The sequence below is a fragment of the Strix uralensis genome, chromosome 15 (assembly GCF_047716275.1).
Source record: "Strix uralensis isolate ZFMK-TIS-50842 chromosome 15, bStrUra1, whole genome shotgun sequence".
Lineage (NCBI taxonomy): Eukaryota > Metazoa > Chordata > Aves > Strigiformes > Strigidae > Strix > Strix uralensis.
In genome coordinates this window covers 21,696,653-21,709,189 of record NC_133986.1, presented here as the reverse complement: position 1 = coordinate 21,709,189, position 12,537 = coordinate 21,696,653, and the positions used below count along the sequence as shown (strand labels likewise).

Below are 12,537 nucleotides of genomic sequence, written 5' to 3'. Positions count from 1 at the left end.
CAGTGCTTGGTATCTATGATTAATTTTCATAACCTGTTCTAGCTGCACTGAGGACAAGATCTTTAATATAAACAGGTGTTGGATTTTGGTCTTACATCTGTACAGCAGCTGCTGCAGATGTGTATCTGTCTATCTTACAAGCCTGGGATATTGTTCTTGCCGATCCAGCCTTGAAAGCCTGTACTTTGCTAGTCCCAGCTTAACCTCAAATGTTCTGCATAGGCCCAACTGAACCATGGCACTTTCTTTCCACAACAGCAATCCAAGCGTAAGGTTGCCCATGCAAGCTAATTTCTTTTCCATTACTTTTGTTTATTTTTTTTTTTAACCTTCCAGCAGCATCCCTAAGGTCTAAGTCGATTAAACCAAAACTAAGTGCTCATTTTCTAGGGCTGGCTGATGTTGTGAACATCCTTTACTTTCTCATTTAAAGCTTAGTTTCTGCCATTAATCTTCTGGTAATGATTACTTCTACAGGCACTATTCTAGGAAGATTCTTGAGCATATATTTAAAGTCCGTTTCTACTGTATATGTGCTTAATCACCTTTCTTGTACAAGAATGTTTCCCTAAACTGTTGACCCAGTCTGCAAACTGATCTCCTAACGCTACCAATTTGTGATGTTTCTCAGAAGCAACTGAAGAACTAGGAATTATGCTGAAGACTCTCAGGTCTCTTTCTTAGGACTACTCCAAATTCACTTCTGCCGCCATTACAATGCTGGGAATGTGATCTGTGTGGCCCCACTGCAGAAAAAGTGGAATCTTCAGGTTGTGCTGTTGCATTGTGAGGCAGTGGTGCTGTATCTCCGGACTGCCGCTTCCCAACAGTATAACTCTGCTTTGTATTCATGGAGAGGGTGTAGTGTCATAAGCACTGAAGAAATTCTACTTGCCATAACACTGAAATTACTCTTTTTTCTGCCATCTGGCATCATCTCATGCTGTCTGTATGTGGTACTTACACTGCTTCACTGCACCCTTCTCTTGTCGGGGCTGCTCCTCTTCCCTGCTGTCATCCTGTTGCAGTCACAATTCTTTTGGGTGTGGGAAATGCACTACACTGCTGCTGGCTTTTTCTCAACTCCAGATATACAGAAAGATCACCAGACTTCTGGTGTGTTTTTTTCCCAAGAAATAATTGAGTTCTTGGAATACCACTGGTTTTGGAGGAAGGGCGGTGCTGTGTACTTGATTAATTCTGCTCTTAGAGAATTCAAATTGTTAGAGGCAGCAGAGATAGAATAATTTTGACCACTTTGAAAAATCCTGGCCTCTATCTGTTTTCCTTTAGATTTCAGTTGGTGTACCAAACTAAGGAATGGATCCTCTGTGGTACAATAATCCTGTGGGGTTAGAACTACTTACACCATCAAAAAATGGTTTTGCTTTTAATATGACATTTATCTGTAGCTAGTATATTGGTAAATTATGTATATTTTTTCTTTTAAAATTACTTTTTAAAAAATGCACTGAAATCCTCCAGATTAAGCTTGTAATGCTGTCCATCATTGTCAGAGGCATATCTCCTGCCACCTAGTAAAAATGAGAGAGAAACATAAAATTCAGGAAAACTGTTCCATCAACACAGCATCCAGTTCAAGACAACAGGTATTAGTGTACTGTGTGTATAACAGGGAGACTGGGTCTGGGCAGAGGAATAATGTGCAGGTGCTTGCTACAGAATGTCAATGCTGACTTTAAAAGGCAAGGCCCTGGCCCTGACTCAGCTACCCTGATGGTTATTACAGTAACCCTGAGTTGATGTTTGCATTGCCCAGGCAATTAGTTAGATTAAATAGTTCAAATTCCTCATGTGGTGTTTTCAGCAAAGAAATCACATGGCCCCTGGGTTCTGCTTATCATTATGGGACAAAAGATGCTGTGGTCCTGTACAGCTTTTTGTACTCATTGAGATTCAGCCTGCCTGACTTTAGACATGTCTTCTCTCAGACATTTACATTAAGAGCACAAGCTCTTTCCACCATCAATGAAAAAGGAGAGCAAAAGCAAGAGAGAGAGTCCTCCAAAGACCAAAAACTGATTTCTGGGCATATTTCTCTCTCTCTCTCTCTCTTCATTGATGGTTTGATCTCATCTTAGGATGGGCTACATCATCCTCTGGAGGTGCTGCTTTTCCTCCACCTGGAGAGGAAAGTTGAACAAGTTAACTGACTTCTATTTAGCTAAACTTAGGCAAGGTGAATTCCAGCCCTGCCTCAACTCTGCCATCTCAGAAATGCAGTTAACTAACGTCCTTACTAGGCTTTGTGATGGAATTACTTAAGCCATGTATATGGACCTTGTGAAGGATGAAAAGTGCATAGCACAGGTCAAAGGAGGGTATTTCATATAAAACCTCACATGTCTCAGTTTCTCTGTCTAATACACTCAGCCAAGTCATGATATCCTGCACTTTTCAAACATCTTCGCATTCTGTACAGTGGCTGTAGGAGTATAGATACAGATAGGGAAGAACATGAGAACTCTGAAAAATCACTTCTGGAAGCCTGAAGTCAGCTCCATGGTTTAGTGTGATTAGAACTAGAAGTTGTCTGTCTTATGTTTTGGAGTTTCTTTCCCTTGAGGTACCACCCTCAGTTGTGTATGTACAGTAGAGGTACATTGAATAACCCAGAATGTATCTCCCAAAATCATAAAATGAACAACAATTACAACATCCACCAGTTACTTACTGCCAGCTCCTTTTCATCTTCAGATCGCTTCTTTGTCTGGTGTGTTTTGGAGAAGAGTCTTGGTTTGTAGACAGTATTTGGAGTGGAGATGAGGTCAAGGTAACTACTTCTATGCAGTTATGACTAATTTAGGTTGGGAAAGAAATCACATGATGATGGTACCTCACTATGAGTGGTCAGATGCTTTAGCTGTGATTTTATTCCTCTGAGTTGATTTAATTTTGTGAATGTGTAGTTCCTTGTAGGGGAGTAGGAGGCACCATGAGCTATAGGTGTGAAAACATGCAATTCTTTGGCTAGAAAGCATATATGAGAGGAAAGTCTGCAGTTTATATAATCTCACAAAAGGCAAGATTTATATAAGCTTTACAAAGTTCTTTGGGGGAGGGTAGTGAGCATATGATTTCTTTTGCCATGTGTCTATTTTATGACAATAGAGAAGTAATTAATCACTGTCAGGCTTGTAAAGAGAAGCAAAAGTTGTGGCCAAATGAGTTCTCTTGTATAATCACTGTTTGTATGTTAATATGTAAATGCAGCCTCTCAACTGGTGTTATTTGATTGTAGAAAAAAGGTATGGTTCTTCAAGAATATCCCATGATCTTAAGATGGCAGGAAGAAGATGCAGATAATATTGTTGGCTTGCATCTGAAATCTTTAATTCTTTGCAATTTTTGAAGCGCTAGCACACATTTAACTTACAAAATTATGTATTTTTTTAATATCCTTGGTTTTTCTTTTTTTTGAACTGCTGATCCCTATTGACAAACCTCAAGTCTATATGAAAACTTTTCAGATGAACATGAAAATAATAGCAAATGCTAAGATAGTGTCACTGTGGTGTGCTTGGTAAATTTAGAACCCTAACAGAAATAGGTTTTACAGTAGTGCTAATATTGCTGGAGAAGTCCATATGGTTGTACTTCTTCAGGCATGGTCCTTTTTATCCAAGACATCAGTGTGACAAGGTTTTACATTAGGGCCTTCACTGTTTTGTTTCAGTGGGCCCAATGCTGGGATTCAGCTGCAAATCTAATGCAAACTGGATGGACTAGGAAAGCGAAAGTAGTTTTTAATCCATGTCCTTATTCCTTTGATTATGGACTACCTGCTGTTGGCCTACACTAGTTTTCTGCCAGCACAGATTCAAAAGCATGGAGAAGATATAACTTGCTGCAATTCCATAAAGCTACTCTGACACCTGGAATAACTGTGGAAGAATCATTTGCTACTCATCTTGCATTTCACTGTTCCAGTGAGAGAGAGGCATCTGGAACGTGACATTAATGACATCTCAATGCTAGCCAAAGATTATCCTACTTTGGAGAATAATCCTGTGACTGGTTAAATTCACCTTGGGCCTGTTGTGTATGCACCTCCAGAAAAATTTGATTTCAAGTTGAACCCCTACAAGATCATTCTGGTAATGTCTCAACCTAAAATAAAACTTCTTAAGCAAGGCTGACTTCAGAAATTAGATACCAGAGGGCGTATTGTATTATAGCAACGACTCCTGGGTCATCAATCACTCTTTTTAAATTGTTCCTGAGATATTGTACATAAATCAGTAAAAGTCAAGAGTAGGTCAGATGTAGTCCACAATCTCTAGAGCAAATGCCATCTGAATAATATCTAAAGATACTGAGTAGGTGTACTATTCTCTGTTCTTTAAGTACCTTATTAATTTAAATGTCTTGTTTTCAAAGATATTTGTAGAGGGACTGCCTACTCAGTGACATTCTGTTGTCAAACAGAAGCAAACTTCACATTCCACTCAATCATGACTCATAAGCACTTGTCCTTATTTAATATAATAAGATGATTGCATACCATGTAGATTCCTCTAAGTATCAGCAAAAAGTAAACTGCCTATTTACTAGCTAGCCTTAAAAATCATCAGAACTGGAGCTTAAAACCCTGCATATTTCAGTCTGGAGGTAGAAGGACAGGTCATTATGTTTGTTTATTTTTGAAAACTTGAATACAAGCAGAAATATAAGATAAAAGGTATATTTTAGGCACGTGCCATCAAACTACCACATGAATTACATGAAATATTGCTGGATGGTTTCTCCCTGAGAGGAACATATAAAATAAATATGTGTCTGAATAAAGTATTATGGCATAAAAATTTTAAAATTTCTGCTGAGAATTATTCTTACGTAATACAACTATGCTTACAAGAACTTTGTTATGGCCATTTCCTAAGAGAATATATTTATTTATATATTTATATTATATTTCATTTAGTATAGCTATCACATAGACACACACAAGTCTATGGGACCTGATGGGATACACCCGAGGGTGCTGGAGGAGCTGGCTGGGTGCTCACCAAGCCGCTTTCCAGCATTTCCTAGCAGTCCTGGCTGACCGGGGAGGTCCTGACAGATTGGAAACTGGCCAATGTGACGCCCATCTGTAAGAAGGGTCAGAAGGATGATCCAGGAAGTTACAGGCCTGTCAGCTTGACATCGGTGCCCAGGAAGCTGATGGAGCAGCTCATCCTGAGTACCATCACACAACACATGTGGGACAACCAGATGATCAGGCCCAGTCAGCATGGGTTTATGAAAGGCAGGTCCTGCCTGACAAACCTGATCTCCTTCTACGACAGGGCGACCTGCTTATTGGATGAGAGAAAGGCTGTGGGTGTTGTCTACCTTGACTTCAGTAAGGCCTTTGACACCGTTTCCCACAGCATTCTCCTGGCGAAACTGGCTGCTTGCGGCTTGGATGGGCACACGCTTTGCTGGGTAAAAAACTGGCTGGATGGCCGGGCCCAAAGAGCTGTGGTGAATGGAGTTAAATCTGGTTGGCGGCCGGTCACGAGTGGTGTCCCCCAGGGCTCTGTTTTGGGGCCACTCCTGTTTAACATCTTTATTGATGATCTAGACAAGGGGATCGAGTGCACCCTCAGTCAGTTTGCAGATGACACCAAGTTGGGTGGGAGTGTTGATCTGCTCGAGGGTAGGGAGGCTCTGCAGAGAGACCTGGACAGGCTGGAGCGATGGGCTGAGGCCAACTGGAGGAGTTTCATTAAGGCCAAATGCCGGGTGCTGCACTTGGGCCACAACAACCCCCAGCAGCGCTACAGGCTTGGGGAGGAGTGGCTGGAGAGCTGCCTGGCAGAGAGGGACCTGGTGGGGGGGTGACTGATGGATAATAAGCCAGCAGTGTGCCCAGGTGGCCAAAAAGGCCAATGGCATCATCCTGGCTTGTATCAGCACTAGCGTGGCCAGCAGGGACAGGGAAGGGATCTTGCCCCTGTACTCGGCACTGGTGAGGCCGCCCCTCGATGAGTGGGTTCAGTTTTGGGCCCCTCACTCCAAAAAGGCCATTGAATGACTCGAGCGTGTCCAGAGAAGGGCAACGGAGCTGGTGCAGGGTCTGGAGCACAGGTCTGATGGGGAGCGGCTGAGGGAACTGGGGGGGTTTAGTCTGGAGAAGAGGAGGCTGAGGGGAGACCTCATGGCCCTCTACAACTCCCTGAAAGGAGGGTGCAGAGCGGGGGGATGAGTCTCTTGAGCCAAGTAACAAGCGATAGGACAAGAGGGAATGGCCTCAAGCTGCGCCAGGGCAGGGTCAGACTGGCTCTTAGGAAGGATTTCTTTGCAGAAGGGGTTGTTGGGCGTTGGAATGGGCTGCCCAGGGCAGGGGGGGAGTCCCCATCCCTGGAGGGGTTGAAGAGTCGGGTTGACCCAGCGCTGAGGGATCTGGTGGAGTTGGGAACGGTCAGGGTGAGGTTCATGGTTGGACTGGAGGAGCTTCAAGGGCTTTTCCAACCCAGATGATTCTGTGAAGACATCATAGACAATTTGATTAACATCCTTTGATTTTCTGTGATAGCTTAAATACCAATGTTTTCATTGTCTTAGTCCAAATAAGCATATACCTTCTTTGTTCACAGGACAAGTTTTTGAATATATCTTCCAGCCTCCTTTGAGGTATAGCATTGATTGTGCGCCCCAGCTTCTCAGTACAGCTTTAATCTGCAGGTTACAGAAAGAAAGTAGGTATTATTTCACCAGAAATTAACTCTCCCATATGATAAAGACATTTTTAACACAACGTTTACCTTTGGAGCACACACAGTTTCAACTGTAAGAAAACCCATGAAGGTGGCACAGGCACAAAGAACAACAATTTCAGTTTACTGAAAGAAAATAGCAATAATTCTTTTTTAATAAATTCTTTTTGATAAACGGCTGCATGCATACACTGTAATCTTACCATTCTATCATGTCTGCTGTCACTCCCTTCTATCATCCAAATACTGTCAAAGATTTGCTTTGCAACTCTTTCACCTGTAAAGAGCTAAAGATCATAAAATACACAAATCTCAGTTCAGTTGGTCATGGTCCTTTCCAGCCATCTGTCTTACAGACAACAATGTTTGCATGCAGGTTAGTTTGTGAGAATTAGGTATAAAGTATTTACCTTCTTTTGTGATTAAAGCTAGAAAATTGTCAGGCTCTTTTATATCAGGGTAGTTAATGCTAGTTGGCCCCAGGAGATCTGGAAACAACCTGCACCTGAAAGAAAAAAAACCACCACACAGAAGTTGACTAAATGTCAAGCATTGTAATATTCATCTTCAGTCCTGTCTCCTACTAGAACAAACAACTGACTATAAGAGGATTTTTTAAAAAAAAAAAAAGGTCTCCTTTCTTAACTGACTCCATTTATTATGTGTGAATTTTTCTGACGTTCTTATTTTCAGTTTTTGTAAGTTATGCAGTGTCATAGCATTTATGTAGCTGTAAAAATTTTATTTTACTTTCAAGTGTTTTTCAATGCATTCATTGCAGCTGTTATTTATGTTTGTATTGCTCCCTGGCTTGTTATATAAAAATATATTCTTATTTCACTCTTTTGATATTCCTGTTTCAGGGCTTTGATAATTTGATTGCAAAAGCAATGACTGTATTCATTTAAGTGACTCTTATAATGGTAAGATTCATTAGGAAAGTAGCTTATTCCTGTTAAAAGTGGCTCCATTAATCACATAATGGTAACATTAATCAAATAATGATAACTGTATTGTTATTGTTATGATTTCTAGATTTAATAATGATGAGGTAAAAAAAGCAAAGAGTTGTTTAACGTCTTAATCTTACAGAACTGTCCAAAATGAAAATGTGTTTCAAGCTCAAAAGAAAGGTTGCTTCTTTATACCCCTATATATGAAAATGAAGCTAAGTGTTATAGCAAAATACTTTGTCCAGAGTAAAATAAAACTAAGGGACAAGGAAGTTATAGTATCTCTGAGATTCCTGCTTTGCTGTTCGGTATATTTAGAAGCACAGCTTGAAAGAATGGGATTTGGTTATGATTGCATGAACGTGTTTTTCTCTCCAGTTCTAAAACACCGTTGTCTATTCCTCATTTGCAGGAAGGCCACTTCTTGATTTCCTGACCTTACAAAGGGCTTCCCAACAGATGTAAGTTTTGGTTCCCTCTTTTTAACTTCTTGTGGTGCCAGGAGGAAGATCTTTTATTAAAAGATGAAGATAGAATCTGATTTTGTGTTGCTTTTCTCAGTTATAAGTTCCTGTTGTGGTTAAATGGAATTTAGGAAAGGCCTGAAAGATTAAAGGGAAGACAGGCCAATTGTTGCTCTAAATTTGAACTTGCACAGTATCGGAGTAACCAGTGGAAACCAACAAGTAACCTTGTGGAAACCAACACTGGAATAGAGCTCTAGGATCGCAGAAGCTGTGTTAACCAAGCAGTGGCTCATCAACCAGGGAACTTAGAGATTCACTGTGTTTGTGACTAGATACAGACGGAGAAATTACGTGGTCTCAAAGTGCGTGGTATTTAGGCATTTCTCTGCTCAGAGATGCCTTTTGCTTGTATTGGCTCCCATTATGCAGGACAACGAGGGAGAGAGAGGTGAGGTGACCATGTTCATCAAGTAGAGTTCCACTGCAGCTGCATGCAGAGATGTGACAACACAAAAGCTTCAGTAACTCCTGTGCCCCTGCTCTGCAGCTGGGTCAGCGGCTTCGGTTTCCACATAACCTGGCTAGAACTCAGAAAACCACTGCAGAGTTTGTGTTTAGGAACCAACAGTGTTCTTGAACCCCCGCATAGAGACTCTTGCAATGTGGAGTTGAGCTAACGGTCTGTTCCTCCCCTTTTCCTGCTTCCTCATCTGTTCTCCACATCCAGAAAACAGGCAGATGCATCCCTATGCAGCAGAAACCTGATTTAAATATAATTTCTCATGGTGAGAGAGAGTGTTGTTTTCAAATGTGTATCTGTTCAAAGACTTCATGTATCAATACATGTGTTCTTTTGTTCTCAAACTGGTAATATTTTAACAAATTGTAGTTGATGTTATTTTTGTGTACAAGTCATTGCAGTGCTTTTTAGGCATTAACCAAATTATTTTCTTTATCATGTGTGTTCAATTACAGTCTCAGAGAGTTATTATCCACTGTGTGATAAATAACTTACTGAAAGAAAGTTGTTCACCACTTCAAACCAAGGATTTCATTTTAAAAGGTCTAATCGCTTTATGGCTTCATCTCTTGCCTTAAACTTTTAAAGATATGTAGATTGAGGTGGTTTTCTTTGCAATCATGAGTACTACTTTAAACATACGCAAATTGTTGAACTTAAATCTGAGCTGCTCTTGTATGTCATGCAAATCTTTGACTCTTGTGTTCTCAGGGCAGCAGTTCTGAGTCACCTTGCACGCTATCCTGGTTTACGGTGGCTAGTTGCAGATATATATGAAAAACTGTGCAAGAAAAAAACCAACCAAACAAACTTTTGTGGACTGAGACTTCTGTCTATCCTCTAAGCCTCAGGAGATTAGAGACTGCATCTAGATAAGCATGTTTACTAATTGCGGATGGAGTCAAAGGAGACAAAGCACATCAGATATGACCACAATGCCACAGAGATTTAATTTTTTTGTCCCCTTCCCCTCCATTCTTTTCCAAATAATAATTTCCAAAGGTCTTACAAACAAAACAGCTTAAATCTGCATATTAATATGTTCTTAGAGCACCAATTGCTAGGGAAAGGCAACGTTTACATTTCAAGGAACACTATTGATTTGAGTAGGTACATACAGATTAAATGATTTGGGTTGCAGAGGACAAATGCTCAAGTTGAGAAATTCACTCCTTAGGGCTTCACAAACTTCTTTTTGAAAGTTAAGTCTATTGGTGGATGTTTGTTATGTGTATATTAGAAAAGCAAGGGATTCTCTTAGCTTTTAAAAAGACAGACAAGGGAATGGTTACATTTTGTTTAATCTTCAGCTTTCAGACAGAGAAAAGTGTTGAAATCTGGAGATCAGCACTGCAGAAAATTTGAGGTCTGATTTTCTGTATTTAACAACTAATGTTTTGTCCACAGCTTGTAACTAGAAATAAGTAAAAATCAAAATCAAGTTGTGTGGTTTGGTTTTTTTCCATCAGCCAGTCTGCTCAAGCTGTGAGATCTCTTCTGTTCCTTGCCTGGACTGTGTACATTAGGTATGTTTTCTTCAGCTGTAACAGACGTTGAGAGGCACTACTTTTAATGATTTGTCTGTCTCACCCCACTGATTTACGTGACATATGTTGTTAGACAAAAAAAAAAAAAATCCCACGCGGTGGTTTCAATGTTCATTAGTTCTTTGCACAAATTTGTATTGTTTACTGAGGATCAGATCATGCACATTATGTTTAATATTTAAATGTTTACTCTTTGTTTGAGGGGATAAATTAAAAGTTCTGGTTTAGGGCACAGCTGAAATAACTCATTGCAAGAGTTATGGGGTCCCACATGTAACTTGCTGCTCAGAGACTACTAAATATTGCACTTGTTATGGAGACTAGAGGGGTACCTCTGCCTGAAGTGGTTAGCTTAAGCTATCCATTTGCTTTATTTACAGAAGCCTGTGCTGCAGTGATGTGAATCATACTGCAGTGTCATTCCCTGCTCTCCCGTGTGTCTCAGGGATGATGTACTCTGATGTACAAAGTGTCACTGTGTGCACTGATACAAAACTTGTAAAGAGAACAGGATCGCTTTCTGTGACTTAACTGCACCACGTGAAGTTCAGTGTAGCTTACATTTTTATTTCTCTGCTGGCAGCCCTGCTAACAGAGAAAAGCTAAGAAAGACAAGATGAGGGGAATACAGGAATATCTTCCTCCCAGAAATGCCACAGAAGTGTTGTCTAGCTGAAGTTCTGAAAATGAAGACAAGAACTTATTTTTTCCAAAGCTTGTCTGCCCATGTTTAGTGGCAATATGACTTCAGAAAATTTGCAAGAGAAAAATTGTACCCCTGAGGGAAACTTTGGTTCATTTTAACTAACCAGAATGATTTACAGAGTTCCGGGAGTTGGGGTATAGACAATAAACATAAACAGACTGCCCCATTTCTATTGTGTAGAAGAGAATTGTGGCTGCTGAGCAGTTCTTTCTTTATTGAACAAACCTGGGACGATATTTCACAAGAGATGAAGTCTGGCCTCTGACAAGACTTTCCCGTATTATGGGTGATAAAATGAAGATTTGCAGGTGGCTTGTCAAGCACTCAGCTGTTTTTTAAGGGAGAAATAATGTCAGTTTAGAAGCAGCTGTTACTCGTGTTATAAGGTGATGCGATACCCAGAAACACAGGAAGATATTTTGCATAAATCTACTGTGAGTTGAATCATTAAAACTACAGTCAGTTTACAGCTATGGAGATTTTTAACTCTCTGTTGACTCAAGTAGCCTTCTAAAATCAATGAAATACTTCAACTGTCCATGTTCTGCTTTGTTCTGCTTTGCTAAAAGTTGAAGCAAAGCTAGGCAAAATCAGCTTTTCTCTTCATCCTGGCCAGACTCAGACCCCACTGAATTCAGTAAGTTTTTCACCGGTCTCAGTTTTGATCTGATCTACAAATGGAATTGGCTTTGCCAGTTTTCATAGTTCTGTCTACTGGAAGCATCTGATTGGAGAAAAACTTTTCATATAAATTTTTAAGGTAAGCTTTTCTCTTTCATGGTTGTGGAGAAGAAGATAAAAAATGTAACTCAGTGCATTCTCTCAACAATAACTTTTGATTAGGCTTGGCAATAAATCAGGGGGTTTTATTTCTAGGCTGCCAAATCCTGGAAGCTCATGGTTCACTCTGGCTTAGCTGTCTCTTCTTTTCCATTTACCATGGACTATACTTTTCTTTGTCGCCCTTTGTAAACACAGAAGTACCTTCTCTTTTTGGCTCTTGTGGTCTTTGCTAGTTGTGAACTCTTTTTCACTGCAGCTGCTGTAATAATTATCTCTACAGGCTGGTGTTATTTATCTGTACTTCACCTCAATTACATGGCCTTTTCCTTGCTTCTTGAACAATTCTTTTTAAAATTTCGGGCACTTAAGGAACTACTGAAGTAGCAAGAATGCTCTTTTGCTGTGCAAATAACTTTCCCTTGTCTTGGGCTAATTTGCCCTTTGTGCTGTTTGTGTGGTGGGGTTTTTGGTAGCGGGGGAGGGGGCTAAAGAGGTGGCCCCTGTGAGAAGCTTCTCAAAACTCAAAACTCCCCTGGCTCCAAGTCAGACCCACCTCTGGCCAAGGCTGAGCCAATAGAGATGGTGGCATATCTCTGTGATAATGTATTTAAGAAGAGAAACCTGGGATGGGGTTGGGGGATTTATGAAGATGATTTATGAGAAGGACACCTATGTGAGCACCAAGGTCAGTTGAAGGAAGGAGGAAGAAGAGGGGGAGGTGGACTGGAGCAGAGACTCCCCTGTATCCCATGATGAGATGGCAGGGGCACCCCCCTGACATCCATGGAGGTCACCAGGGGAGCAGAGACTCGCCTGCAGCCTGTGGAGGACCCGTA

General features: G+C 40.7%; 1 protein-coding gene across 1 annotated transcript in view; it reads left to right on the top strand.

Annotated features, from left to right (window-relative positions):
• The window catches only part of LOC141950492 (carnitine O-palmitoyltransferase 1, liver isoform-like), an 81,401-nt gene extending 74,741 nt beyond the window's left edge, over positions 1-6,660 (top strand). The window contains exon 28 of the mRNA XM_074885373.1: positions 6,606-6,660. Within this exon, the coding sequence (XP_074741474.1) occupies positions 6,606-6,641 (36 nt within the window). The 3' untranslated portion in view covers positions 6,642-6,660. The remainder of the gene's footprint in view (positions 1-6,605) is intronic.
• Positions 6,661-12,537: the final 5,877 nt, after the last annotated feature.